Genomic DNA, 15,937 nt, shown 5'->3' with positions numbered 1-15,937 from the left:
CCGCCCACCCTGAGCCTGGTTCTGCTGGAGGTTTCTTCCTCTAAAGAGTTTTTCCTCTCCACTGTCTCCTGCTGCTGCTCAGTGGTGCTGCTGGGTTTTCTGTATAATTCTGGATACACTTAGACTTCTGTTGTGATTTGACTATACAAACTGAATTGAATTGATTTCTTGTCTCTCACCTTTAGTAACATTCAGGTAAACAGCTGGTTTTCCGTCACAGTGGTACAGTCCAGAGTCACCAAGCTGCACGTCTGTTATAGTTAACATCTCTTCATCAGTGGAAACATCAGGTCCGATCTGCTGTTGTTTTCCAGCTGTTTCTTTGCTCCATCTTTTGAAATGTGATCCTCCAACAACAGCAGGACATTTCAGAGTGACGTCGGTTCTCTCTGAGACGCTGTGTATGATTGTTCCTGGGCACAACAAACACACTGTGACTCCATTTATGAATTTACCATCACTTTTATAAATTCTGACCTTGATATTCAACAGTTGTTGTCAGCAGCAGTTTTTTTAAAACAGCATTATCACACTTTCTTCAGGAACGGGTTTCAACAGCTTCTAAAAGTCTGTTCAGACTGACAAAAATATGAAGCAGGAGCAGAGAAACAACCTGAAGTTCGAGGTTACCTGATGGGATCACTGTCACTGCTGCAGCTGGTTCATTGTTACAGAAGTATTCAGCACTGCTCGATACTGCAGCTCTGAAAATATGGAGCGATCTATCTGCCAAAGAACTGTATTGTTTGTTTGGGTCAGAAATGAGTCTGACATCCTTGTCACCATCAATGAGAAGTATGTCAACCTTTGTGCCATTGGTCTCTCTGCTCCACGTCACTTTACTGCCCCCAGAGGGAGGACAGGCCAGAGAGACTGAGTCTTTCTCCTTGATTATTTTATTCATTATTCCTGCCAAAGAAACAAAGTTTAGAGTGAGTTAGTTATTGAGGAGATTTGAATTTAGTCACAGTGTCCTGTTCCCGCTGCCTTAATTATATGAAATCTAAAACCACACATCAATTTGTTATTTTAGCGTTTTACTTGCTATGAAAGAAGAAACAGCTACAACTGACAGGAGCTGGACCTGGAAGTCGTACATGATGTGACACTTAGCAATGAATCTGCAAAAGTCCTAGTAAAGAATAAATATGAATTTATTGAGAAATTTTGCCAACGTGTTATATATGGTATGGATTCATAATTTAATGTATCTTCATAGTCATTGATCATATTTAAAATGGGGCAGTCATTCACGTTTCATCAATGATGAAAGAGAATGATGAGACTCGAACACTTAGTAAGGTAAGTAAAGAGTTCTGAGATTGGAAGGTACAAGATTAAGGCCAAACCATTCGAAATAATTGTAAGTGGCCAGCTCAACACTTCTCCCCCTAAAGCCACATCATTCCACTCTGATGAAGATTTATGTAGTATAATCAAAGGTTCCACACTCACCACTATAACTAACATGGTGAGATTGTTTTCTCTTGAGTACAGAGCTTTTCCATTAAGACATCACAAAAACTTTCTGCCAATGGTTGTTTGAGAATTGTGACAGTTTTACAACCTGTTTGAAGTCCATGAATAAACTATAAGAAATCTTCAAATTAAAATCTGAAATCAAAATCTGAATAGGAATTAAAAGGTTTTTACCTGCAGCGACATCACAGTTCCAGACAAACGCTAACAGACAGCTGTAGATAATCACACTCATCTTGTTACAGAGCAATAAGACTCAAAATAATGACTGATCACAGCATTAGTCTCAGCTTTACCCCAGTGACTGCATGTTTCCTGAAACCACAAATTTCCTTTTTATAGTCAAAAGTGAAGTGTGGACTGAGCTCAAAGTGTGATGTAATGATTTGTACAATTATTGTCATCACGGACATGACTGTCACAGCAAGAGTGGGCAGAACTTTAACAGAAGAAAACTTTGATAATATGCAGGTAATGACAACTTAAAAGTACAGTAGATGTCCCGTCTAGTATCTCTTGCCTTCTTTCAAACTGAAGTTGCTCTCTTCTTCTACTCCTTGTTGTTGTTTTTACCTTTCCCCGGTCTTCACTTTGTGCTAAAGTACATCTGTATCTGAATCTGTACTTGATGTACAAACAATGACAATGATATCACCTTCTAACTTAGTTAAAGAAACCACAGTGTAAAACCCCACACAGGTTATAACTTCTCTATTAATAAGCAGCAGTGAAGCACTGACCTAAAGTTTTCAAAGACATCCACGTTCTCAGAAACTGGGAGGACAGGTGGTACCATGAATTTTTAATTGGCAGAACTTGAAAATATAAAAGCACATTAACAGATTAGAAAAAATAAAAAAAAAACTCTGATGGACTATAAACTGTAAGTTAGTTTAACGTTAGGCACAGAAAGAACGGTTCTGCGGCGAGTTCTCAGCATCTGACTTCTCCTCAAAAACACAACTTGGTCTCATCATTAAAGAAAAGTAATTAGAACAAATACTCTATGTTGGTCTGAACCTTCAAACCCTGTATGATCCCCTGGTTGTACTGGAAGCTGCCCAGTATAACCACCGGCCATAAAAAATACCAAACGACCACAGAAAGAAAAACGACCACAGAAAGAAAACAGCTTCAGAGAAGTAAAACAGCTCATAATACGGACTTTTATTTTACCATGTGTCCATGTATTTCTATATTTTCCTTGATAAATTATTCAGGTAAAGCTGAGAAGTTATTGGTTGTTGTTGTTTTCAGGTTTTGTGTGTTGCCAGAGTAAAACATAGGTGGCGTTCATCTGCCGCGATGCACCTGAAGAGGAGAAACTGCAGTTAACAGAATAATCACTGACTTCATTCAACTCTTATCTGCTGCAGTGCAGAAGTAGGAGCTCATATTAATAATGACCTGTGAGGACACTTTGACTCCACATCCAGACTATTTGTCCTTTTATATCTCTGCAGTTCAACACTGCTTGATCCAGTTGAACGTGTGATTAGTATCACTCTATATATATATAAACCAGAATGAAACGTCAACACAGCGACATGTTAACTGAGTCCACTGAGAGTGGAGAGGTGCTGGTCTGTAGCATTTCTCAGCCAAGTCATGTTAAGACTTGATGACTCCTCTTTAAAAGGCACGTGTCTCTACACCTATCAACTCTCACCATTAGTAGGTCCAGCCTGTACCTCCTCATAGATGTTGGACATGTCTCTATTTCCTGCCAAACACAATTAGAAACATTACGTTAGTAATCCATTCAATAGTCATTGACCAACTGATGATGTCAGGCATTTGATGTCATGTAGCTGTGAAAGATGCTTTAAAGAAAAGCTGGATGAGGCTCCACCACTCGGTTCGACTGTTTTCAACATCAACATTTCAAATGTAAAACCTTTGATTAGAAGAAACAGTAGAAGAAACATTGGAGTTTTGAGTTCTACTTTGATTTTCAGATTAACATCTTTACTCACCTTGACTGTTGAACCTGGATCTCCCAGTGAACAAGGTGATGATGATGAGGGCGATGAAGAGGAGGAGGAAATTAGCAGTTATCACTATGACCAAACCACAAAGCTTTGTCTGGACTTTAGAGGACATGGAAGACAAAGTCAGAAGTGACAACAACCTCAATAAAACATCCAGACAGGAGGACTGTTGTCGTACTGATCAGTACATTTCACAGTAGATACTGTACTTTATATTTTACTACAGCTGTTATTAAACATAGTTTTACTTCATGTATAAAAACTCATTTAGTGACTGTTGAATTCATATTGATTTAAAATGTTCTCACTGACGTGGGATCGACGGCTGCTCGCTGGTTGACTGAGTGGAGGAAGCTGTTCAGACGGGATTTCCATCATTAGGTGAATTAAATTCTGGATTTAATAGAAATGTTCACTTATTAAAGATTAAATTAGTTTTTTGTAATTCTACCTGTGTTTGTCAGTGATGATGATGCAGTCAGTGACACTGGAACAGGTGTGGTGACTTGTCCTGTTGCTGCAGGTTTTGAAGTTGCTGAAGTTGTTGCAGGTTTTGAAGTTGCTGAAGTTGTTGCAGGTTTTGAAGTTGCTGATGTTGCTGCAGGTTTTGAAGTTGCTGAAGTTGCTGCAGGTTTTGAAGTTGCTGATGTTGCTGCAGGTTTTGAAGTTGCTGAAGTTGTTGCAGGTTTTGAAGTTGCTGAAGTTGTTGCAGGTTTTGAAGTTGCTGATGTTGCTGCAGGTTTTGAAGTTGCTGAAGTTGCTGCAGGTTTTGAAGTTGCTGTTGTTTCTTGTGTTGCCCTTGTTGATGTTGATTGGTTGTTAGGACCTCCTGTGAGGGACGAAGGAAGTAACACAGAAATTCATGTTACAATACAACAAACCTGGAAACTGTTCCTCCACCAACAGAGGGGTGATGTGCTGCAGAAGCTACACTATTAAAATCCATCGTTCATCATCACAACCACTTGTCCTCTTGTAAGTGTTTATGATGATGGAGCCACCACCAGGTACACCCTGACATCCAGAGACAGACAACCCACGACCTGAGAGCAATTCACCAGTTAACTCTAACCTAACTAAGCTGGCAGTGTCATCATCTGTACCTCCGCACAGAGAGGTCGATCAGGTTGACCCCTGGATTTGAGAAGGTCAGCAGAAAAATACTGATGAGTCATGTTTGGACGCCAGGAAGCTTCGAGAGACTGAGGTCAAATGTAAAACGATGTCTCATCGTCTGACTTTTGAAACGTCTCTAAGTTTCTGTTCCATAACTAAATAATTTGAATATGATGTCACTGACGTTGGGTCAAAGGTCGATCACTTGTTGACTCCGTCGTTTTAACTGTTGGTAACAATCAGGCACATTTTATAAAACATCATCAGCTGGAACTAGTTTTTGGTAAATCTTAGTTTCCTTACTGTGGTTCGTCTTCACCTTTCTACCAGATTACCTGTGTTTGTCAGGTTCAGTGATGACGCTGCAGATGTTGACTCTGTGTGAGTCGTCGCCGTTGTTCGTCTTGTTGTAGCTGTTGTTTGGTTGTTAAGATGTTCTGTGAGACACATAACACAGAAATGTACATTATAACAACCTCAATGCAGAACGTGACAACAGGTCTCTCAGTGATTGAAAAGGGAACAATGTCGTGTTTCTCTGATAATTCACGATACATATTATTTAATTTCCAACATAATCAGCCTCACAAAATAAAAATTAAAATACTGTTTGTTAAAACATATCTTAGGAAGTCTAGTGCTCTCAGTGGAGGCAGAGAGTCACTGTAAGTACAGACAAGGTGATGATGATGAGGGCGATGAAGAGGAGGAGGAAATTAGCAGTTATCACTACGACCAAACCACAAAGCTTTGTCTGGACTTTAGAGGACATGGAAGACAAAGTCAGAAGTGACAACAACCTCAATAAAACATCCAGACAGGAGGACTGTTGTCGTACTGATCAGTACATTTCACAGTAGATACTGTACTTTATATTTTACTACAGCTGTTATTAAACATAGTTTTACTTCATGTATAAAAACTCATTTAGTGACTGTTGAATTCATATTGATTTAAAATGTTCTCACTGACGTGGGATCGACGGCTGCTCGCTGGTTGACTGAGTGGAGGAAGCTGTTCAGACGGGATTTCCATCGGTAGGTGAATTAAATTCTGGATTTAATAGAAATGTTCACTTATTAAAGATTAAATTAGTTTTTTGTAATTCTACCTGTGTTTGTCAGTGATGATGATGCAGTCAGTGACACTGGAACACGTGTGGTGACTTGTCCTGTTGCTGCAGGTTTTGAAGTTGCTGAAGTTGTTGCAGGTTTTGAAGTTGCTGCAGGTTTTGAAGTTGCTGTTGTTGCTGCAGGTGTTAAAGTTAAAGTCACTGTAAGTACAGACAGAAAGATTATATTAAGTGTTCCCGCCTGTAGTTGAACTTTCAGCTCTGTGGAAACAGTTTATGTTACTAGTGACTCTGTTCAAGCTGCGTCTCACACATTTACGGACACAATGTGTGAGACGCTCTTTACAGGGTCAGACGGCAGCACACAGATTAAATGAGTACTAGTACTAGTAGTAGTAGTAGTAGTATTATATTAGGAGTATTGTACAGGATTGTTGAATCATTATTAAAAGTTCTTACCTGCAGCGACTTTACAGCCCAGAACAAAGACTAACAGGCAGATGTAGATGTTCATCTTCATCCTGACACAAACTGAAGAGACTGAACAAACTACTGATGCAGTTTCTGAGCTGAGGTGAGAACAGGAACTCACACATTCGGAGGATATATTTCTGGCCTCTTCTTTGTGGTTACTGAGCACTGATGGTTCCTGTTAACTGAACGGATAGAATACATCCAACACATCATGCTGAAGGACAACACATTAGGAAAAATAGACCTCATCCATTCATTCCAGCACCTTGTGATTTGACTCTTTCAGTGTCTGAACATTAAAACGTGATTAAGTGCTCAGTGTTTGTCAGACGCTGTTAACAAAGCAACTTACAGCAGGAGTTACAGGAAAAGTGAGACAGTGTTAGCAGAAAACAAGATAGATCGAGTTCATGAGACTGATGAAGAGCAGAATGTGACACAAAGGAAAAGCTCGTACGTGAGAGGATGACATGTTAAACCAAACTATTTCTAAAGAGGAGGCTTTAACACTGTGATGACGACTTAATATGGCCACTGCACGTCTGCGACCTCATCTACCTCTGTCACTAACGGACGACTAATATTAGAGAGCATGTAAGACAGAAGAACATTATTAGACCTGATGACCTGGTTATTTTCAGGACTGCTTCACAGTCTGAAACTTTGTCTTTGGGTCTTTTCAAGTTTACCGTAAAGCTGCTTTTGATATTTTTACAATTACAGTAAATGAAATTATAATGTAGAAATGAATCATCTGAATCTATTTACATCAAGACTGAAAGAGGTCACAGGTCAGTTTGTCTGGCACAGCAGGAACTGTTACACAGGTGAAACATAAGTGTGAGGAGATCTGGACCTGCTGAACATAAAACATGAAGCAGGTCCATGTTGGAGCTGAGGATCAGGTTCAGAACATTAGAAACATGTTAAACCACAAAAGAAATGTGTCGACATCCTCACAGGAGCTGAGCATCAGTCTGTCTCAGGACTGACACATGTACTGTACTGGAGAGCAGGAAGCTGAACAAGCTCAACCTGGCACACTTTTAAGGTAGACTGGTTTAAGGTGGAACTGTCACACTGCTACAATCACCAATCTGAATTAAAGAGGAATAATAAGCTCTAATGTGCAGCTTTTGAGGAATCATCCCTCTGAAAGACTTAAATTCAGTCTAATACTGAGCACTAGAAATGATTTAGTCATTTACATCCAGCAAAACTAAAGAAAATTAACAGTCTTTGATGTGACGCAGCTGATGTGCAGATGACTTTTTAGGTTTTATGTAACAGCAGCAAACTGTATATATATATATATATATATATATATATATATATATATATATATATATATATATATATATATATATATAAAACTGCTATTCTCTATTCAACCACTAGATGTCACCACAATGTTTCCAAACCACTTGTCACCTGTGCTGTTTGTTGTTGGTCCTGGTCTCGTTTTTGAATTCATCTGTTCATCACTAACAAATATTAAACTCACTTAAAACCCACTGTCCAGCTGTGGAGTAAATTAAATCCGATATACAGGTTGTTTTTCCTTCCTTTCAAACATAGCCTAATAACACTTTCTTTATGTTACATGTTTTATTGAAGTGACATAAAAGTAGAATTTGAATCACTTTCCTTACTTTAATAAAGTACTTTAATATTGTGGTGTAGTACCACACAAACATACAATAATTATTACTGATCCAACTCTACACCTACATCAGGTATTTATTCTTTTTCTTCTTCTTCTTCTTCTTCTTCTTCTTATTATTATTATTATTGTGTGTAGTAGAAATACTAAGGGTATAATTGTACAATGGAAATGTGAATCTAAATCAGATTCTACCTGAACAATATTTAATGTGTATTAATTGAATTGGGCTAAAAACATCAGTCAAGATTTCAGCAGAAACATAAAAGATATATATACACATCGTGTTGTATGAGGTCTTCAGACACACATCTCAACACTCACTGTTACATCTGCAAAAATAAAAATATAAAGCCATGAACTGCAAGTTGAACACATATTTAAGCTTTAATCAAACAGGCGTCTTCACTTCTGTCCCACATGTTGGAGGCTCAGAGCTCATGTTGAGTCTCTGCTCGCTGTCTCCTCTGTTTCTGTATCTGTTCAGCTACAACAGAAGAAGATGATGGAGAATATTTGAATTCACTTCAGCTGTAACTTTTCATTCAGTGTCAACTGTTCAAACATGTCTTGATCTTTCACAATAGTAGATTTTTACTATAATACACATATAATATAAAGCAGCAGTTGATTCCACAGCATCATTAGAAATGATTCTTTGTGGTTTTATGAGACAAACTGAACATTTTGAGAAGCACAAACACCTTCAGGTTAAACTGTATTCACCTTCTCTCCAGGTAACAGCAGTGATGCTGATCATGATGATTAAATACATGATTCCAAACACAGTTCGAACAAACATCAGATCTGGAGGAGAAGGAAACATCAGAGTCAAACCTGTGATCTGATGATGAGTCAACAGGCTGATCTGTTGTGATCCTACCTGTGGTTCCTAGTGGAGCTGATGGAGAAGAAGGAGGAGTTGTAGTTGGTGGTGGCTGTTGTATTGTTGTTGTTGTTGGTGGTGGTGGTGTCTTGTTACCTGTGTGGAAAAGTTCAATTAGATTTTACAACAAATAAAACATTGTTGACTGTAACGAGTTGGATGAAGATTAATTCATGTTCATTAAAACAACTGTTTCCTCACAACTTAAAAACCTGAATGCAGCACGTACTGAACGACAAACTGGTAGAAGTGGTTGTTCTTGGTGGTGTTTGTGTTGTTTTGTGTCTTTTTCATAATATCAGACTAAATTAAACCTGTTAATTATCATCAAGTTCATCAGTTTTTAAAAAGCAGTTTGAGGATTAATGTGTGTTCTGTATTAAGTTCTCCTGTACCTGTACTGAGAGTTAAAACCAGTTTGGAGGAACCACAATAATCAGACTTATGCTCAGTCCTCAATGATCTGATCTGGATAAGTCAGTTGTCAACATATGACGAAGAGAGAACAGATCCTCCATCTTGTACCTGAAGCTGTGGATTTATATTTTAATTAATATTAGTGTTTGATAAATGTGTTTATTCATTTATTTTATTGAAATGTGTTTTTTTCTTCCAACTAGTTAGATTTTAACCTCAAATTTTAACAGTTTTAAACTTTCCGTTTCAATCTGAAAGAAATGTACAAATACAACATGAAGCTGCTGCAATGACCGAAGCAACAGGACGTTCAATATTACATTTTCTATTTTGACCATGAAGTCGTCATATTTTGTACGGAAACAAAAATGTGGTGAATTTATTATTAAAAAGCAGGAAAACAACAGAGATAAAGTTGGATGTTACCTGGTCTGATCACTTCCAGCTCCACAGCTGGTTTATTATTACATGAGTATCGTCCACTGTCTGAGAGAACAGCTCTGTGAATGTTCAGTGATTTATCTGTTGATGAACTGTATCGTCTGTCTGGATCATGAATGTGTTTTATCTCTTTGTCATCATCAACTGTCATTATGGCTCCTTTGTCTCCATCTTTGCTCCAGAACACTCGACCCACCACAGAGTGAGGACAACGCAGAGTGACCGACTGATTCTCCTCAACGACTTCATGGATTATTTCTGTAAAAATAATTTTCAAATTCAAAACTTTTCATAAATAAAAATCCTAAATACACTTCAGGCCGTGAACCACGTTGTTTAATTCAGACTGTGGTTTGTGACAGTATCTAAACATCACAGCAGTGAGATCGACAAGAAGCTGCAGACGGACTGAAAAGATCAGCACTAAAAATAAATTCAGACCTCAGTTTCAACAGAAGCTAAAACAGGAACTTTGTGGTTCTAAAGGTTTGTTGAACTACCACGCATCAACAGCAATTGTCAGTTTTCATAAACCTTGAATGTTACAACAAGAAGTCAGGAAGTCAGACTGTGTTTGAATTTACTGTTAACATTTCTGGAAAGTTAATGATAAATTAAAAAAACATAAGAATATCAACAGAAACGTTGAAGAAAACATCATTAATAAACTTGGATGTTACCTGAGTTCACTTTCAGCTCCACAGCTGGTTCATTATTACAGAAATATTTTCCACTGTCTGAGAGAACAGCTCTTCTGATGGTCAGTGATTTAGCTGTCTGTGAACTGTATCGTCTTCCTGGATCATTGTATCTTGTCTCTTTGTCTCCATCAATAGTCAATATGTCGACTTTGTTTCCATTAATCTCTCTGCTCCACGTCACTTTACCCTCCACAGAGTGAGGACAGTTCAACTTGACCTGCTGCTTCTCTTTGACTTCATGGATTATTTCTGTAAAAGAATCAAAAGTTATAATAAGAGATTTTACATTTACCTGTCAGATACAGTGAGAGCTCAGTGGATCTGACCTTGTTAAAGTTGTTTTCACTGACACAGAACCTCCAGGTTTAGTACGGACAGTTTGTACTGAGTTACTATTATTAATGTACTGGATCAGTTCAGTAGAGTTGAGTTTATACTGATACTGGATCACGGTGGAACAGGAGAAAACTTTAAATGTAAGATGAGACAAAACATCAAAGCACAGAGAGACTGATTAATGTGAAAGTTTTTACCTGCAGTGACGTTACAGCCCAGAACTAAGACTAACAGGCAGCTGTAGATCTTCATCTTCATCTTCATCCTGACAAACACTGAAGTGACTGAACTACTGATGCAGTTTCTGAGCTGAGCTGAGCTGAGAACAGAAACTCACACATTGTGAGGATATATTAGTAGCTTGTCTTTTTTGGGGTCACTGAGCACTGATGGTTCCTGTGAACTGAACAGATAGCTGTAGTTCTTCAGACCTCATCTACCTCTGAAACAGGGTCCGGGTTCTCTGTAGCTGTCAGGTGACTTTTCTAAATACGTCCTGTATTTATTTAGTCTAATGATTAAACTAACTAATATTAGAGAGCGTGTAAGACAGAAGAACATTATCAGACCTGATGACCTGGTTATTTTCAGGACTGCTTCACAGTCTGAAACTTTGTCTTTGGGTCTTTTCAAGTTTACCGTAAAGCTGCTTTTGATATTTTTACAATTACAGTAAATGAAATTGTAATGTAGAAATGAATCATCTGAATCTATTTACAGTGAATTTCAGCTCATTGTTTAGTGTTTGGTGGAAAGTTTGTGGCTCCATGTGTACAGGTTGTGGATCATGCAGCGACTTCTTAACATCTTCATACGGTTATAATGTCTGTGTCAGGTTGAAGGTGAACGTCTACAGCTGTTCGTTAGTCTTTGTTGTTGCAGGTCAGAACTTTTTAATAACTATCCAGGAGTCCTGAGCAGCAGCGGTTCAGGAGAAGACTAGAAGAGGTCACAGGTCAGTTTGTCTGGCACAGCAGGAACTGTTACACAGGTGAAACATATGTGTGAGGAGATCTGGACCTGCTGAACATAAAACATGAAGCAGGTCCATGTTGGAGCTGAGGATCAGGTTCAGAACATTAGAAACATGTTAAACCACAAAAGAAATGTGTCGACATCCTCACAGGAGCTGAGCATCAGTCTGTCTCAGGACTGACACATGTACTGTACTGGAGAGCAGGAAGCTGAACAAACTCAACCTGGCAGAAGTTTAAGGTTGATTCATTCAGTACCACATCATTTCCTTCAAAGTGGTCATACCTGTTATTCTCCATCCAGCCACTAGATGTCACCTGTGCTGTTTGTTCTTGGTCCTGGTCTTGTTTTTGACCTCAGTCTGTTCACCTTTTCACCTGTTCACCTGTTCACCTTTTCACCTGTTCACCTGTTCATCACTATTAAATATTAAACTCATTGTCATAGTAACACATCACACTGTCCAGCTGTGGAGTGAATTAAATGTGCAACAACATACATGCAGGTTGTTTTTCCTTCTGCACACATCCACCAGTCAGAGGACACGAGGACAGTGACCCCCCCACCAGGAGGCAGCAACACAAAGTACAGGTGGTGTAACAGACGGATCAGGACCTCAGTGAATGATGTAGTTTCACACATCAGGAGAGTGAATCAGAAAACCCCATCAGACCTCAGTGAAATGTTCAGGTTGAGGTTCAGTGTCACTAATCTCAGAGAGTCACTGTGGTTTCAAACACACAGTTTCTTCAAGCTTTGTACAAACACAGGATGACATTTAGATAAAGATGAAACATGCTCATGATCATTAGAACCTGGTGAACAGAGGACAAATACTGAAACCACAGAAGAAGAAGAGATTTCTCAGTGTTCATGAGTTAATTAATGCAGCAGAATTTAATATAGTGTTAGACAACATGTTCATGATGTTCTAATATGTTTTATTGAATGATGAGACATGAATTAGAATTTGAACTACTTCACTGTTTTTAACAGGACTGTGGGGTAAAAACAGCTGAGCAGGAATTAATTCAAGGTCAATCAAAGGGAAACACACACACACACACACACAGGTTCATGTTAATATTCATATTGATGATTTCTATGTGACTTCAGTTCTGTCAACTTCAAACATGAACAACTGTTTTTCTGCTGTTACACTCAGCTGTAGATGGCGCTCTGCTCTTACTCTTTGAGGACAACACCACCTGGTGGTTTGTAAAACTCCCAACTCCTCCAGACTGGACCACAAACACAACAACACCTCACTGCTTTTAGAGTTTCTGCCTCATCTGTGTGTTATCTCATGTGTAAAAGTAGATTTACAGCATTTTACAGTTATGTCATTTTATTCACATTCACACACATCGTGTTGTAGAATGTGTTTGTCTTCAGTTAGTTCTTCAGACACACATCTCAACACTCACTGTTACATCTGCAACAATAAAAAAATAAAAGCATGAACTGTAAGTTGAACACATATTTAAGCTTTAATCAAACAGGCGTCTTCACTTCTGTCCCACATGTTGGAGGCTCAGAGCTCATGTTAAGTCTCTGCTCGCTGTCTCCTCTGTTTCTGTATCTGTTCAGCTACAACAGAAGAAGATGATGGAGAATATTTGAATTCACTTCAGCTGTAACTTTTCATTCAGTGTCAACTGTTCAAACATGTCTTGATCTTTCACAATAGTAGATTTTTACTATAATACACATATAATATAAAGCAGCAGTTGATTCCACAGCATCATTAGAAGTGATTCTTTGTGGTTTTATGAGACAAACTGAACATTTTGAGAAGCACAAACACCTTCAGGTTAAACTGTATTCACCTTCTCTCCAGGTAACAGCAGTGATGCTGATCATGATGATTAAATACATGATTCCAAACACAGTTCGAACAAACATCAGATCTGGAGGAGAAGGAAACATCAGAGTCAAACCTGTGATCTGATGATGAGTCAACAAGCTGATCTGTTGTGATCCTACCTGTGGTTCCTAGTGGAGCTGATGGAGAAGAAGGACAAGTTGGTGGTGGTGGTGTTGTGTTGTTGTTGTTGTTGGTGGTGGTGGTGGTGTCTTGATCCCTGTGTGGAAAAGTTCAATTAGATTTTACAACAAATAAATCATTGTTGACTGTAACGAGTTGGATGAAGATTAATTCATGTTCATTAAAACAACTGTTTCCTCACAACTTAAAAACCTGAATGCAGCACGTACTGAACGACAGATTGGTAGAAGTGGTTGTTCTTGGTGGTGTTTGTGTTGTTTTTGCTGTTTTTCTTGTTTTTGTTGTTGTAGTTGTTGTTGTTGTTGGTGTTGTTGTTGTTGTTGTTGTTGTTGTTGTTGTTGTTGTTATTGGCTTGTCACCTTTTGGGTTGATTAGAGGAAATAACACTATAAAAACAGAATTAAAGTCATTTATCCAAAATGCATTAATTACAGTGGCTAATTAGAATTTACATTTCTTCCCTTAATTATTTTTCATGCAGCAACAGTCAGAGCTTGTTGTCTGCTCAGCTTTTCTCAGTAAAACTTAAACCTTAAACTTACAGAAGTAAATGTTAAAGTAATACGTTGTCTGTACTGTAGTGTGGTTGTCATTAATATGAAATCACATGAAAACAGTCTTGTCCATCATTAATACAGAATTAATATTTAAGTTAAAAGTCAAGAAAATGAAATTTTAAATCTCAGAGAATTGATGTTGAAACAAGAGAAATAAAAGTAGAACATCAACAGAGATAAAGTTGGATGTTACCTGGTCTGATCACTTCCAGCTCCACAGCTGATTTATTATTACATGAGTATCGTCCACTGTCTGAGAGAACAGCTCTGTTAATGTTCAGTGATTTATCTGCTGATGAACTGTATCGTCTGTCTGGATCATGAATGTATTTTATCTCTTTGTCATCATCAACTGTCATTATGGCTCCTTTGTCTCCATCTTTGCTCCAGAACACTCGACCCTCCACAGAGTGAGGACAACGAAGAGTGACCGACTGATTCTCCTCAACGACTTCATGGATTATTTCTGTAAAAATAATTTTCAAATTTAAAACTTTTTATAAATAAAAATCCTAAATACACTTCAGGCCGTGAACCATGTTGTTTAGTTCAGAATGTGGTTTGTGACAGTATCTAAACATCACAGCAGTGAGATCGACAAGAAGCTGCAGACGGACTGAAAAGATCAGCACTAAAAATAAATTCAGACCTCAGTTTCAACAGAAGCTAAAACAGGAACTTTGTGGTTCTAAAGGTTTGTTGAACTACCACGCATCAACAGCAATTGTCAGTTTTCATAAACCTTGAATGTTACAACAAGAAGTCAGGAAGTCAGACTGTTTGAATTTACTGTTGTCGCTGCTGATGTTTCTATTGTACTGATAAAATTATACAGAGCAAAACATGTTTGGAGAAAGAACAAATCTACTTTACAGAAACTACTTGAACACAGAGTCTCATCTGAACTTGTTGAAGAAAACATCATTAATTGTTACCTTGGTTCACTTTCAGCTCCACAGCTGGTTCATTATTACAGAAATATTTTCCACTGTCTGAGAGAACAGCTCTGTTGATGGTCAGTGATTTATCTGTCTGTGAACTGTATCGTCTTCCTGGATCATTGTATCTTGTCTCTCTGTCTCCATCAATAGTAAATATGTCGACTTTGTTTCCATTAATCTCTCTGCTCCACGTCACTTTACCCTCCACAGAGTGAGGACAACGCAGAGTGACGTGCTGCTTCTCTTTGACTTCATGGATTATTTCTGTAAAAGAATCAAAAGTTATAATAAGAGATTTTACATTTACCTGTCAGATACAGTGAGAGCTCAGTGGATCTGACCTTGTTAAAGTTGTTTTCACTGACACAGAACCTCCAGGTTTAGTACGGACAGTTTGTACTGAGTTACTATTATTAATGTACTGGATCAGTTCAGTAGAGTTGAGTTTATACTGATACTGGATCACGGTGGAACAGGAGAAAACTTTAAATGTAAGATGAGACAAAACATCAAAGCACAGAGAGACTGATTAATGTGAAAGTTTTTACCTGCAGTGACGTTACAGCCCAGAACTAAGACTAACAGGCAGCTGTAGATCTTCATCTTCATCTTCATCCTGACAAACACTGAAATGATCAGAATAAAGTTTGACTTCAGCTTCTGTTGAAACTCGGAACAGGAAGTGGTCATACATCTAACAGAAATACTCATCACCCCTCACTGAGTCTTTGTGGTCACTGAGCTAAGTTTTTCTTCTGGGTTTTATTTTATTGTTTTACAGTTTTAGTGAATATTTTTCAAAGTACCTAGTCAGTACTGGATAAAGTTTTACATCAACATCACATAACTTATCTTCAACATACATTACAGTTTGTCTTCA

The 15,937-nt window shown here is 38.2% G+C and overlaps 2 protein-coding genes and 2 long non-coding RNA genes across 4 annotated transcripts; all 4 read right to left on the bottom strand.

Annotated features, from left to right (window-relative positions):
• Window positions 1–2,662: 2,662 nt before the first annotated feature.
• Window positions 2,663–3,537, bottom strand: LOC113155289. Its single transcript, XR_003298118.1, has 3 exons — window positions 3,456–3,537; window positions 3,149–3,202; window positions 2,663–2,790 (listed from the first exon to the last, which is right to left on the bottom strand). It is a non-coding gene; the product is annotated as an uncharacterized LOC113155289 (long non-coding RNA).
• Window positions 3,538–3,774: 237 nt separating this feature from the next.
• Window positions 3,775–6,178, bottom strand: LOC113153577 (transcriptional regulatory protein AlgP-like). The gene is made up of 5 exons (XM_033326258.1): window positions 6,118–6,178; window positions 5,698–5,835; window positions 4,922–5,023; window positions 3,922–4,299; window positions 3,775–3,824 (listed from the first exon to the last, which is right to left on the bottom strand). The coding sequence occupies exons 1-5, from the start codon at window positions 6,176–6,178 to the stop codon at window positions 3,775–3,777; spliced, it is 729 nt and encodes a 242-aa protein (XP_033182149.1).
• A 1,761-nt stretch (window positions 6,179–7,939) lies between these two features.
• LOC113155285 lies at window positions 7,940–8,743 on the bottom strand. The gene is made up of 3 exons (XR_003298115.1): window positions 8,679–8,743; window positions 8,522–8,602; window positions 7,940–8,282 (listed from the first exon to the last, which is right to left on the bottom strand). It is a non-coding gene; the product is annotated as an uncharacterized LOC113155285 (long non-coding RNA).
• Window positions 8,744–12,704: 3,961 nt separating this feature from the next.
• On the bottom strand, window positions 12,705–15,672 carry LOC113155252. The gene is made up of 6 exons (XM_026349870.1): window positions 15,606–15,672; window positions 15,052–15,321; window positions 14,310–14,582; window positions 13,538–13,635; window positions 13,381–13,461; window positions 12,705–13,141 (listed from the first exon to the last, which is right to left on the bottom strand). Exons 1-4 carry the CDS (start codon window positions 15,670–15,672, stop codon window positions 13,547–13,549), a joined length of 699 nt encoding a protein of 232 aa, XP_026205655.1. The 3' UTR covers window positions 12,705–13,141; window positions 13,381–13,461; window positions 13,538–13,546.
• Between the last annotated feature and the right edge of the window lie 265 nt (window positions 15,673–15,937).

Source organism: Anabas testudineus, chromosome 11, assembly GCF_900324465.2.
Source record: "Anabas testudineus chromosome 11, fAnaTes1.2, whole genome shotgun sequence".
Classification (NCBI taxonomy): Eukaryota; Metazoa; Chordata; class Actinopteri; order Anabantiformes; family Anabantidae; genus Anabas; species Anabas testudineus.
This window is presented reverse-complemented; position numbering and strand designations above follow the sequence as displayed.